We start from the raw sequence: 14,469 nt of genomic DNA on the forward strand, positions 1-14,469 counted from the left end.
GTTATGTAATTTCAGGCTTATTATCCATACCTTAATTGGGAATTAAACTTGGTGATCGTTATATATCGTGTTTTAAACTGTTTTAGCTATTGGCTGGAGTATCATGGCTTTCAATAAACATTTTATAAGAACTTATGGTGCTAAAGGGAAGAGAACGATTAGTGTAACACCTTTCTCTCCAATTTTAAATGCAAGACAAGCCGTTAGCCGATCACGATCCGATTTCTCTTCCAAATCGTCATCGAGCTACGAGTAAGTAGAATAAGATCGACAATGGCTTGATTTACGTATGATATTCAATCGATCGATTGACAATTGCGAGCAACGTGGTAGTCAGTAAACCATTTTTCCTGCTGAGAATTCATCATCATTGAGTGCAAAGTTTGTATATGAAATACAACCTTCTTGATATGGTATCATAACGCTATAAGAGATATTCTACTTTGGATTACAGTAGCTGTTATACTGCATATTGGAGTACTTTACCCATAATTTTGCCATGCTTAATGCAGATGATCGTCGATTTTGCTAGGTGTTTAGTGCTGTGTACCGTATGTGCATTGCTAGGCAAAAACTAGATCTGTCCTATAAACCGATATTCAGTTATGAGGTGCTCGTTAAAAAGCTAATTTTGGCTCAATTAAACTGTATTATCCAGTTGGTATGGTGATTTTATGGATTCTGAGGAGATTTACTGTCACTACATATCTATAATGCTTGAAAAAAAGATAAAAGTTAGAAGCTACTCGTATTTACACTAGCGTTATAAAAATGGTAGTAATATTGCTTTTACTTAATAAGAGTAGCTTGCACCTCCTTTACTGTTTTCTATATCCTACCCTGATATCTTTAGCAGCAACCGTCCGTTAAACTCTTCTATTGATCTTGGATCGGAGCCAGATCTAAAAAAAAGTGGTGTTTCGGTAAGACAGCTTAAAATTGGAGATTACGATAATTGTTGATTTACCAAGATTGCATCACCTGTAACTTACGACCTATTTTGCAATATATTGTAGTCAATTACTGGCAGCTAATTCATATAACGTTAGCATGATATATAACGTCTTACTTACTTGCATAAATATAATGTTAGACCTGGATAACTAGGCAATCGTATCATATCTTCCCAACCTTATTACGTTGTTATAATAGCTATAATTGAGGAAATGCGCGGCTTGAAATAACGAGCTGCTATCACTCCGCATTTCTGCACCTTTTCACTGTATTATTTTGAAATAATTGCAAAGCCTGGAATAGTCTAGCTTAAATTATCTAACTATTATTGCTCCACATCTCTACTACTTTTCACTTTATTGTATTGAAATAATACTGTAGCTAAACTTGGTAAATAGCCTAGCTTAGAACAATTGATAGTTTTATTCCGCATCTCATCACTTTATTATGTTAAAATCATACTGTAGGAAAATTAGGAAATAGCCTAGCTTCAAATAATATAAGTTATCACCCCTTTTTTCACGTCCATTACTCATGCTGTATATTGTATTTGCACGCAGGCTGATATTACGTTCGATCATGGAGGCAATTCAACTTGCAATCTTTTCAAGATGTCATCACCTATTGTGCAGGAAGGAAAGCAAGCAAATTTATCTAGGAGTATCTACGATGAGTCGAATAATGGCGATAGGACACCTTCAGTAACACTTGATCCTGACATACACAATTCCAGTATCTTCGAAGGCAGTCTCTCAACAAATGACGTTAGCCAAACTTCTATACTGCGTAAACGTTCATTTGCAGTAAGTACTCTATTAATTAAAGAGACGTGAATGAAGATTCTATGATAATACTCTTCTAGTTGTGCAACTATGTTGGTTAAAATTTTTTACCAGTTACTCATTAACCATACCGGTCTAGTTATTCCACGATAAAACCACTTATTAATTAATATTAATGACATCTTCCTATTCTACTTTTTCTAGGAAAGTTTACTACCTTTAACAAATAGAGAATCGAATCTTGATTTGCCTGATATATATCATAAAGTACTAGAAGAATGCAATCAAACGGAAGCTATAACGCTGGAACAGTATCTTGTTAATAAGTACTGTATTACCACATAGATGCAATTAATACTCAATCAGTCAATACCTTGTTTCATGCCCGCATAATGACTGTACTGAAAATCTTAATTATGATACACTTCCAATATGCGTAGTCATTTAAAATTTGATAAACACAATAACTAAAGGAATCAATAAATTATTCTAGAGCATTTGTAAAACTTGGTGAAGGCACCTTTGCCGAAGTATTTCGATGTAGTAATACAGAAGGAAAGGAATCCATCATAAAGGTATTTAAGAGTATTAGCAATGTACGTACCATCATATAAATAGATAAAGATCAAAATCAGTGTTATGCGTATTAACTTAAGAATTACTAGCACAATGGCTAAAGTATTATTTTATTTTTCAAGTAATTTCATCTCTTGTATTAGATATGTGCGCTATTTAGCTTATTCACAAAGTAGATGCCCATTATTAATGGATAGCCATTTTATCTTTATCTGTATAGGTTTTATTTAATTTATTACATACTAATCCTCATTTTAGATTATGCCTGTAGAGGGAAAGGAGTTAATTAACGAAGAAGAACAAAAAAAATTTGAAGATATCTTGGCGGAAATAGTCATCGCGCGGTAAATTCTACTGCCATGTGCTGATGTTTTGTTGATTATTGGTAATCTAGTAACGACTATATATTTTCTCAATCTATCTATTTGGCAGGGAATTAAGCTCATTAAGGCACAAGGTTAGATGCCAGGCAGCCATGAGTTACTATTTGACTTTTCATCTAAACTGAGATTTGTATAATTCTTGCATAGGATATTACAGGCAGGAATCAAACGAATAATTTCATTGAGTTGCTTAGGTAACAACTACTTTAAATCAGAGATGATCTTACTTATTTATTACAGTCTTACCAATACTGTTGTATAATTACATAGTTTACGAGTATAATATCGCCAACTCTTTTATTTAAAGTGTTGCCTGTTGCCGCGGTCGCTACCCTCAGAAGTTACTTTTGGCATGGAAAGAATGGGATAAAAAATATAAATCAGAAAATGATTGTCCCGGTAATAACATGCAGTAGAACCATTACGTAATTCACGTGCACATCATATAGAGACTGCAGAAAAATATACTCATTACTAAACGTTGTTGTTGTGTTATTCTTTAGACATATTTAATAAGGATCAGTACTATATTGTAATGGAATTCCCGTTTGGTGGTGTCGATTTGGAACATTTCCCAGTAATCATATGTCTATATTTCCACAATAGTAAACTTTTTGAGCGATACAAAATCAATATTAAAACCACATGACATATCGCTATTCTAATTTCTTGCATAGATCAAAAGTACAAAGCAAGCTGAAAGTATTATCCAACAAATTACTTTTGCTTTGGCCGCTGCAGAAGAGGTATTAATTAGTTAAGAGTTGAGCCTAAAGTAACTTATTAAGCGTCTTGTATTAACTCATTTGATTATACACGGCTAGTCATCTTTTTTATAATACGGTATCTACTATGTAATCTTCGCTGAAGGCATTGTTGTTCGAACATCGAGATTTACATTGGAGCAACGTATTGATTCAAGAAACAGAAATGGAAACCTGTGCTTGTGTGATCAATGATCACAAATACGAAATACCAACGAATAACGTCTACGTCAGTATAATTGATTTTACGTTGTCAAGACTAGAACAAGGTGATATAGCCAACGATACATTTTTTTATCCTCTCATTTAAACATTAAGTCTTTCGATAATTTTAAAATAATGTTACTTAGCAAATATCATTGAAATCTAATATTTTAAATTCGACTCCCATCAGATGGTTGTATTTCGTTCTTTAATTTATCGAAGGATGATGAATTATTTAAAGGTGAAGGGGACTATCAGTTTGAAATCTATCGTATGATGAGAGAAAAGAACGAGTAAGTATTATCATTCCAAAATAAATACGGTAGTAGCGGTTTGACGAACATAAGTAGTAGGTTATCCAGAGGTTGGATATGACTATCTTTGCTTTGCTCGGAAATTGAAGAAATAATTTAATCATGTATAGGAACGAATGGAAAAGCTTTCATGCTAAAACTAATGTCTACTGGCTACACTATCTAACTGATAAGCTAATTAACGAAAAAAAATACCCTAGAGGAAAGAAAAGGAAAAAATTTTTAAGTCGGTTATATGATAACCTTTTGAAACATGAATCTTCTTACGAAGTGGTGACTGGAGAACTACTTACCACATAACGATTATATTAATATACCTCGATGAGAACAACCTTTTCAACTATAAAACGAAATCGAAAATGTTCAATTGCTTCACTGTCAAATCAATCTCTGATGTTTTACGCAGTGATTCTAGTAATATTTTTGTTGAAGTTTTAGTTTTACTGTGCCTATATAAATGATAAAATCTATGGAATAACTAGAAAGCTGTTGGCGTAACGATCGCTATTAAAAGTTTTAAAATTGAAATTGCAAGTATATCTCATTTTGAGAAACAAAAATTTTTTCCAATTGGTATTCTTAATCTGTTTAAAAGACTAACGATCTTATTTCGTACTGCGATCTATAATAACCAAATCTATCATATCGATTAGTTATGGATTGACGTAGCATGGACTCCAAAGATAACGAAGATATTTCTTAAATGTTATTATCTGATATTTTTATAACCTGAAAATCTGTAAAATAGGCTACTGCATCGTTTTATATTAGATTATACCTTCCGTTTTATGCGACACAACAATAAATAAGCAAAGCAATGAATTTCTTTGCTAGCGTTTTTAACTGCAACGCAACAGTTGTAAGACTTAAATATCTGCAAGAGTCATTTCTATTGCTACCTTCAATTATCGATAACAAGATTGTAGTAAATGATCCCATTGAGCAACGCCATCGCTATTAGTATACGTTTATACACCTACTTATATATTGGTCTTTCCACCAAATTACTGTACGTTATTACGTGCAGACAGAGTTAGTAAATTTCAAAATCATTTCCGCCACTCTATTAAATGATTCAATGATAGTAGTAAATCATAAATTTAAATCACTTCGTATATGGAGCAAATAGAGTTTCCAAATGATAGCTGGTGCGATCTATAGTTTCAAGATTGTATCGATATACACAACAGTTATTTATATTAGATAATTAATCAATACAGAATCAATTAATACATTTATGTAGTTATAATTCCTTAGGATTTTTTTATCGTGATAAAATTAAAACTGTATATATAGCACAGTGTAACACTAATAAAATAATGGAACTAGTAAAAAATCTTGTACTTAATTACATTATACGTAACTTCTACATTTACCCAGTTTCAATCTCATGACAAAAAATTGCGGTACATTAGCACTACGCATAATTAAAATCCTACGGATTTTATCCGAGACGTTTAAGTAACTAATACAATAGCAATGAAAAAATTGCCATTTCATGCAGTATAGTGCAAAGGAAAAAGGAACTCACTCTCTAAATAAACAGACTAGTAAATAAAATTGATAACTGCATAAGTATCTCCGTTAATTGAATCAAGTAAACTTCAGTATGACTTACGAAGACATTAAATTTAGGTATGGAGATGAAACTATGTATCAGAGTAGCTGGAATATTAAACAAATTACATAGGTAGCGATTACTTGAGCAAGTCGAGCCCATAAATGATCACTCTAACAATCTAACTATCCTACATTACACAAACTGTAATTGGCAAATTCGTAGAAATGTTTACCGAGATATAGGCGAAACGAGCTCGTGTAATTAAAAGTAGTAGTAAACTGCTATAAATAGTCAAAACTTTAACGTTTAACCATAAAATCAATGCAATTACAGACTGCAGTATAATAAAATCTTTTATATTACGAGTAGTTACGAGGGCTTTGTTCGTGTACGAGCGCATCAAATTACTGTCATTAATAAAGAAATAACAACGTCAAATTTCAAGTATCATATTATTCAGTGTATTAAGAGACAGAATGGAATATATATTTCTAGATAGATGTATCTTCATAACCATATCTTTGTTAGATAACTTCGCATCTTTGCAACAGATATTCGTATTTAAAAGCAGACAGAGACAGATATAATTACATGAGTAAAAAGCAAGGCCATTAGTCATCCGGGATGCAAATAGAGTACAGAGATCAAGCTTTTACGTAAAGGCAGAAATATACAACGGCGATCATAGCGAAATATGCTGATGCTATAGAAAATTAAAGGCAGACGATAGCTCCGTTAAAAGCTATACACGCAAGTTGAATGAAAATAGTCATACATCGACAGATGAATATCGATACTAAGCGCATAAGCTAACAGATGCATGTGGAAACAATGATACAGAAATGCTACCAAACTATTAATAATGCCTAACGTAACTTTTTTGCTAGGAATTTTATTCACCAGGTACTGATAATTAATATCAAAATATCAATTTTTTCGACTAACGATCATGATATAAACTACACTTTACTTGTACGCCAGAGTAGCAGTATATTTTCGTTATGACGGTCGTCTAACGGGTATACACTGATTCCACATTTTTATTTTACTTTATGCAGCTCTTTCAATGCCCATGCACAAACTTGCTTGGTTTTGGTTTCTTTAGATTTTAAACCCTCTTGCAACATGCCTTGTATATTTCCTGTTACCAGGCTCTGGATCTCACTACTTCCGTACGCATCACATAAGTCGCTGTGTTTTAATAAATTTTATTTTGTATTAGCCACAACAGCGGCAAAACTATATATACGTAAATGTGTGTGGTGTAAATACATACCCTATTAAACCAGCGCTTGTAGAAATAGTCCCATCAGAATGATCCTCATCAATAGCTATACTATCAATAAATTGCATAATACGTGGCACTTCTGGTCGTAGAATGTTTATATCGACTGACCATTGAAAAATCGAAATACTTGGTATCAGTATTGAAAAAGCTGTCTGATGCATTTTATAGTTTACATACCGTTTGGATTATCACCGCTGCCTTTCAAACCCTGTGCTATGCCCGTATAAGTTTCTAAGCAAGATTCTCTCAATAAATTTAGATAATCAATCAGATCAAAATCCTCCTATTAGATAAGAAAATCAACATATATTAAAAAATGCAGTAAGATAATAACATAAAATTGGTAATACAATCGATTGATGTGCCACTTTTACCTTTTTAACTTCTGTTTGACTAGCTTGATGGAGAATACCAAATACTATTTCTAAATATACTTTAAAGTTTCCTTCAATAGCCATTGCAATATCTCCAATTGTTGAAAATATGTGAGGTTTAACAGATCGATCCAGTGAAGCATCCTATAATTAAATAACCCAACGGTTTCATATACACTGTATCCTAAATAAACTATTAATAATATTAACATGACCGTAACATTAACTTACCCCTAAATTTTTAATAAGAATAGACATGATTTCATCAGCGTGTGGTACAAAATTGTGGCCAAAAGCTCGACATAAATCGCTAACTATTCCGACTGCAGCCAAACATACCTTTAATATTTACAAAATAAAAATGAAGACATACCTACAAAGGTGCAGATTTTACATGAATTTGATGCTATGAACAAGGACTTACTTGATGCTCCATAACATTCTTTAGTCCCATAAGAAGAAAAGGTTTGAACGAATCCATATATATCATGAAATTAATTCCCGTAACTAATTTAATAAAGTATTAATAAAACCAAGACATTAATTAAAATTCGTACGTGTACATTGTTAGAAGCTGATTATGTCGTAAGTAATTCTTGGGTTAATGTGATAATTAATTGTTAAACCTTCAACGAGAGTCCCAACAGTCATTAAAGCATCTTCCTGTATAGTACCAGTTCTACCCGTCGACGAATTGAACATTAATAACAAAATCTTCATAATGGAATCACACCACTGCGAAACATCACTTGGTTGAATCCTTCGCAATACGCTCTAAAAATAAAAGAATTAAATGTTAGTTGTGTAGAATGTTTAAAAATTGAACGCCATCGCATTATATTTTTATGATAAAATCGTATTCTTACCTGAAGTGTAGCGCATAATAAACATTGCAAGTCAACAAACTGAGATCTGTCAGCACTCTGCACAGTACCCTATAACGAAGAAATAGCACTTTTACGTTCTACGCATATGAGCATCGATTTTTAATGAAGTAACGGATTACAATACTTACTTCCATACTTAATACAGCCTGCAGCCTCTGCATAATCTCGTTGGCGACTAACTGGATAGTAGGATAACAATCCTAGATAACATTCATATCATATTGAATTTATCTAACTTCAGATTCTACTGAACAGGTTTCTTAAGCAACTAAAAAGCTATTACTAACGATCAATGTTTACTTAAAAACCCCGAATCTATAATACCTTAGCACTATTTTTTATCAATTCCATAAGAGATTCGTATGCTGCACTTCTCAAGTTAGAGCTATTTGCTTCTTGCCTAATAACGTTAGAAATAATGGATACATATTCATAACAAAATAGCTATACTATCAAAATATTTTTAATTAGTTAAAAATACTTATGGCGTAGGCGAGATTACCTGGTCGTAGTTTTCAATAAATGATCAACTATAGCATTGTAGTAGGGCGATAGGCAATAACTGTCCGGTCGTTCTGAATCCGAACCTTCCTCATTATCAAAGGCTGCTTCTGCTAACGATGATAGCGCCTTTACGTAATTATAGTATGTTAAAAATTAACAGTTTACCTAGATAATGATCTCGTAAAAACATTTAATTTAGTAAGACTGTACCCAGCAAACATTTGAGGCTACACGTGGTTCCCCTGCTAATCCTTTCTTGAGAACCCCTATTAGGGATTCTATAACATCTGGATTTATCGCAACTTCCGGCAATAATTCGCAAATTCGACCAATTGTCCACGCGACAGAGTCACAAACAATAATGTTATTATCATTTTCCATCAAACCAATTAGCAGTGGCATAGCCTACCAAATTGTAACGATCACATTTCAATTCGTATCATAATTTTTTTCATTACTTCATAATAACTGTTGATAGCTACAATCACACACAGTACCTGATTCATAACAGGTAAAAGTACAGCTGGATCAGGCCCTTCTAAAATAGAACCTAAATTGTAATAAAATTAATATTTAAATAACGAAACCGGTTTCATTAACCAAGATAATGATACAGACAACAGACCTAAGGCCATTACGGCGGCGTCTCTGTATTGCCAATCAGAATGTACTATATTCTCTTTAATAAAGGGCAGTATATACCCAATAACGTCATTTTCACAACACGACGCAACCAGCATTAAGCAAACTCCAGCAGCCTTACACGGGTTCCAATCATCTTCATCATCAAGTTCAGACTGTATGATAACATCGAAGAGTATTTAATGTCTGTAATATGACATAATAGTAGTAATAGTAAAAGACTAATACGGTTAGCGTAGTTTACCTGTTTGGTCAATGTTTGTAGTAATATAGGCACCAAATAACCTAAAGCACCCTTGACGTAATGTTTACTTGTTTGCTCTGGAGGTCTTCCAGCTTCTGCAGCCTTTTATTCACAATCGTTAGTGAAATCGATTAGTGAAGATATTCTAACATAATTTTTTTTTAACCGCTCTGCTGTGGACTTACATCGGCAGCCTCAATAGCTAAATCAACCTCTTCGTCACAAATGCTTGACCAAAATTCAATACCTTGTAAAGCAACCGCATCTTGATGAGAAGTCATAGCATCTATCGTAATCTAAACGATAGAATAAAGTATTTCGAAATGAGTAGATGACAAGGACGATTAATATTTAGAAGCAAGTAATATAATAACAATCATTTACCGCAAATAACGCTGGTCCCATGTAATGTTCCATATACTGGTAATATAATGTGACAATCCTGACTAGGTTTTGAAGGGCAGCAACACGGATCTATGATTGTATAATAATCATATTTCATTTTCTACTCATTTCCTGGGAATTAGAATCAAGGCAATGAATAAATGACCAGAGTTTCTCATACCTGCTCATCAGGGCTTTGCGTTGCTTCGCATAGAACTTGCATGATATAATGTCTCTCACTCTGTATGTATTAACATAATTGCAAGTTACTCCTTTTATCAATGCATATCATACTAATGGTAAAATCCTTCATTTAATATTTACTGTTTTCTCAAAGTTTGCTTTGGTGAATTCTAAAGAATTTAATAAGGCTTTTGCAGCGGCGAGTCGGACATAATTACTAAAATAATTTAAAATAATAATCGCTATGAATGTCTATTATATATATAATAAACCGATTACAAACAGATTCAATTTTTTAGCATTTCATTTTATGGAAGATTCTAGTATCTCGATATCTAACCTGGGCTCTTCCTTTCGCATTCCTAATATTATCGCCGTTAAAATGTCATTAGATTTTGACGATATAACATCAGGGTCCTACCATTGAAAGTAGTAGAAAATCATACAGGTAAGTTCATTATTAGTCTTTAAAAGTTATAGCAAAATATTAATTTTAGGTTACAAGCGCTATATTAGAAAACAAAAACAAAATTTTGTGCAATTATATTTTGCAATAATGAAGATCTTCACCACATCCTTACTTACAGCGATATCGCTACAAATGTAGCCTATAGCCTCTAATGAAGATTCCTTCAACGCTTCTGTACTATGTTGATTAGTGACGTTTCGAACTAATGTGGGTATAACCTCAGGCCAAACATTAAATGGCAATTCGACGCAAGCAATGCTAGCAACACACTAGAATTTTAAGATGAGTTCAAAGATAGTTACTAGTTAAACAATTAGTTAATATCATTGTAATGATTCATTTACGGCTTCTATTGCATCATTTCAACAATATCGTTAGATACGAGGAAAAATCTATAATAACTACAATAGAAGGTCACTATTTAGTTTAACGTATATCAGACTGTGAGAGCTGCCTAAACCTATTCTACAATCATAATTATATTTTTTGCCCGTTTGCCTATAGAAGAAATACAGCTAACCTGAGCAGCAGATGAAGGTCGTGAAGGTTCAGTTCCCAAGGTTTGTAAAACCTGAATTAAAATGGAGATGTTAAAATTAGCTACGGCTACAGCAAAAAAATTGCACTCTACTTCTGCAGTATTAATGATACAATTCGCCTATCCATAAAGTATCTTGCAGTATCGATAAATCTTACAGTAATTCTAAATTATGCGATTTAAATACTAGTAAAATCTCACCAAGTTTTTAATATGGTAGCGAACATCATTACTAAATGTTTTCCATCTTTCTTGATACTGTAACTTGATAGCGGGGTCTTTAGATGTAAAAGAATTTTTTAAATTGATTCCAGCAGCCATTCGAACGACCTGAGATTTATCGGTATTGGCCAATATATTGACCAAGGCCACCAAGAATTCCGGCTGTGTACATGGTAATGAAAGATAAATTTTAAGATTAGTTACGTTATTAATCTTGTTTACCAATATAATGTAGTACCAAAATCTCCTCCGAATAATTAACTTGATAGAAATTATATGACATTTGATGGTAAAATTACAACTTTTATGCAGTAAGATAAAAACGAAACTGTTATGATACCACTAGCTAATCTATACTTTAAATCTATAAGTTACTGATACATAAAAATTAATATGTAAAACCCTCTGATCTGTCATAGCATTCAAAGGGCAAGTATGATAAATGGTTATGCTGCACTTACCAGATTTCTTTCTGCGGCTTGTTCCACATATTTTTGTGCAGCAATTAATTCATTATTGTCTGTTGCAAATTAGAATGAAAGAAATTTGCTACCTTAATATCATGTACTATACTTTGCAAGAAATAGTGCATTATAAACTATCTTTGGTAAGAATTAGTATATATCATCCTATAAATTTAAAGATGCATGAATTCCATTAATGTAGTGTTTGCTCGTAATCCCCTAGTACTACTAGATTATGAATACAACTATGCATTTCTAGTAAAACTCTCGCATTATGTATAGTACAATAAAATAAATATAAGAAATGATCATTATAATGGCCACTTTCATCTCGGCTAATTTTAAATATACAAATATGTTAAGGTGTCCGTACTAGATTGCAACATTAGTTGTATTATTATAACTATCAACCATAAATCGGTCTACACCACACAAAATAACTGAGTTTCTACAGTGTACGATAGACCATTAAACTTATACATTCATTGCTCCTAGGCTGCTTAACCGTACTTTATGTTTGATCCAATCGTAATGCAGACCGTCGAAGTGTTTGTAATATAATCATAGAGTCAAGTATGCTAGCCTGCTTTGAATCTTACTTACAATTCGTATCTGTATGCTTATTTGTGCATAATAGATTAACGTGGTGGATGTGCACAGTCAACACTCACGTATAAATTTACATCTACTTTGGTTCCATTTCTGTATTGTAAACTCGATCTTATCACTTGGCAAAGCTAGTCATTAATTGAAGTGCTGGACTACAAGCTGAATGCAGCATACAACATTGGCAATCGAAAGTAAAGTCGTCGAATTACAAAAGCTTTGATGTCAATCTGAATCGCAAGATGTCTTAGGAACATTATACGAGTCCATAATAATTTTTAGTCACGACGTATCATAAAACCTTTGGCTAAAAATCATCATCATCTTTAGCAAGGCTGTTAACAACCTACAGGTCAATTGGAATTTACTCTACGAGTACGTAGAGTAAAAGTAAACGAAGTGGGGAGATGTTCGAAGGATTCAAACACATCCATAGCATATACTGTACAGGGATCAAGTTGAATCGACGTACTCAGTATCGATTGTACTGTCCATAAAAATGTTCCCAAAATATACGTGCAGTACTACGACCTCGGCCAAGAAGATGGGTGCAGCAGCACTATTCTGGTATACTGTAGTATCTTCGTCCATTGGGCTTCATGTGGCTCCAATTCGAATAAAAAGCCTACAGCCTGACTGTGCAATTATGAAACTAGCATCTACTGTACTATACATTGTAAAATGTAGTGCACAGTACTGTACAATACTGTAGTAAACTCGACTGGCCGTACAGTACAATCTGTGTACAGTCAATTTTTCTTCATTTTGCCGTATTGTATAGTGAACAATACAACATGCAGTACTGAATCCGTACTGTAAAGTTTCAAAGACCGTAAAAGTAGGCCTCCCGCCAAAGCAAAAAAAAAGGTGAAGAGCAACGTGCTATCAGACTTTTACATTCAATAAATGTACCAAAAAAATTCGACCGATGGCATAATAGAACTAGGAGATATTAATTACTAATTGAAGATCAGTAATTTAGCATCACGAGCAGTAAATTTTACATCAATCTATCTGTTATCACATGAAATCATAGCAAAAAGTAATAACGGCAGTCAGACTAGACGATACAGCGTAAGGATGAGACATGACAGTAGCCTAATCATTACAGTACAGTCCCTAGTACACAGTTTGCTGGCACTCACTGGTCGCTGCCAAGCGATGTTGCTAAATGAATTAGTATTCTAGATTATCGGTGAATGCAGACATTTTAGTTTATGATATATTCCGCCACTATCATTCAACAGTCAATAGTTTACAGCAAGATTTAAGAAATCATTTCTTTATCAAATACTGCTGCCTAACTACATTGCTGTCGTGGTAGATGAAAGTAGCTCGCTCAATGCATTACTACATACTGTACAACGTCTAGCAAATGCATTGTATTGTATTGTATGTATACGTCCAGCACTACTACTCATATCTACCTACATTAAATCTTTTATCGTTGAATTTTCATAACCCGTGGAATAGTGCTACTATCCATGTATTGTACATTAAAATGATCTACAGTTAAAAATTACACTCTATCAAATCAAGTTATTCTAAGCAGGAACATGGGCAAATAGAATAAGCATAGGAATAAGGGTACCATCTCAAACAAATAGCAATTCAGAAACTGCTAATTTACTGCTGCTGGTAACGAGCGATCTTCGCCCATTCATGCATTAATTCTTGGTGAAGTAAAAGTGCAAAAAAGCAATATTCATGCACGTCAGGCTACGACATTAGGCTATCATAGGGATTGCTTTAAAAATAATAGGAAACTGCGCAACGAACACAACGTGTCCATTGGTCTGTAGATTATTGTGCGAGTATAGCATCAAGTACCAAGCAGTGTGCAGGTTTGAGGCTAATCCATTGGTACGAAATTCAAAATGCAGTTGAAATCTGGCTGTAGACACTACCGTCCTGGGCATGATTGCGATTGGAGTGGAATAATGCGTATAATATTGAAATTGCAAGTTTTTATGAATGCCTTCCATGGTCGCTGAGAACGGTATCTGAGGCATGTAGTACAGTATCGTTCCATCAGAGTTGGTGGATAGTAGAAGCTGACACAATAAAAAAAACCAACTCTTGGCAGTGACGAATTGACTACAGTAAAGTAGGCATGAGCACTTTCA

The 14,469-nt window shown here is 33.5% G+C and overlaps 2 protein-coding genes across 2 annotated transcripts; one reads left to right on the plus strand and one right to left on the minus strand.

The window, feature by feature from the left end:
• Positions 1-103: 103 nt before the first annotated feature.
• On the plus strand, positions 104-4,409 carry TRIADDRAFT_63724 (uncharacterized protein; the record flags this gene model as incomplete). The annotated part of the gene is made up of 14 exons (XM_002110278.1): positions 104-252; positions 854-923; positions 1,515-1,757; positions 1,941-2,062; positions 2,230-2,311; positions 2,571-2,656; positions 2,745-2,769; positions 2,843-2,889; positions 3,003-3,094; positions 3,199-3,272; positions 3,373-3,441; positions 3,566-3,728; positions 3,854-3,956; positions 4,088-4,409. 14 exons carry the CDS (start codon positions 104-106, stop codon positions 4,275-4,277), a joined length of 1,515 nt encoding a protein of 504 aa, XP_002110314.1. The 3' UTR covers positions 4,278-4,409.
• Positions 4,410-6,578: 2,169 nt separating this feature from the next.
• TRIADDRAFT_54185 (uncharacterized protein) lies at positions 6,579-11,865 on the minus strand (the record flags this gene model as incomplete). The annotated part of the gene is made up of 25 exons (XM_002110813.1): positions 6,579-6,729; positions 6,815-6,929; positions 7,004-7,109; positions 7,201-7,344; positions 7,432-7,539; positions 7,625-7,707; positions 7,827-7,974; positions 8,067-8,135; positions 8,216-8,287; positions 8,412-8,487; positions 8,590-8,717; positions 8,802-8,996; positions 9,089-9,141; positions 9,217-9,388; positions 9,478-9,579; positions 9,663-9,773; positions 9,862-9,951; positions 10,043-10,102; positions 10,186-10,261; positions 10,385-10,461; positions 10,630-10,782; positions 11,034-11,084; positions 11,253-11,435; positions 11,735-11,793; positions 11,847-11,865. 25 exons carry the CDS (start codon positions 11,863-11,865, stop codon positions 6,579-6,581), a joined length of 2,601 nt encoding a protein of 866 aa, XP_002110849.1.
• Between the last annotated feature and the right edge of the window lie 2,604 nt (positions 11,866-14,469).

Source organism: Trichoplax adhaerens, genomic scaffold (genome assembly GCF_000150275.1).
Source record: "Trichoplax adhaerens TRIADscaffold_3 genomic scaffold, whole genome shotgun sequence".
Lineage (NCBI taxonomy): Eukaryota > Metazoa > Placozoa > Uniplacotomia > Trichoplacea > Trichoplacidae > Trichoplax > Trichoplax adhaerens.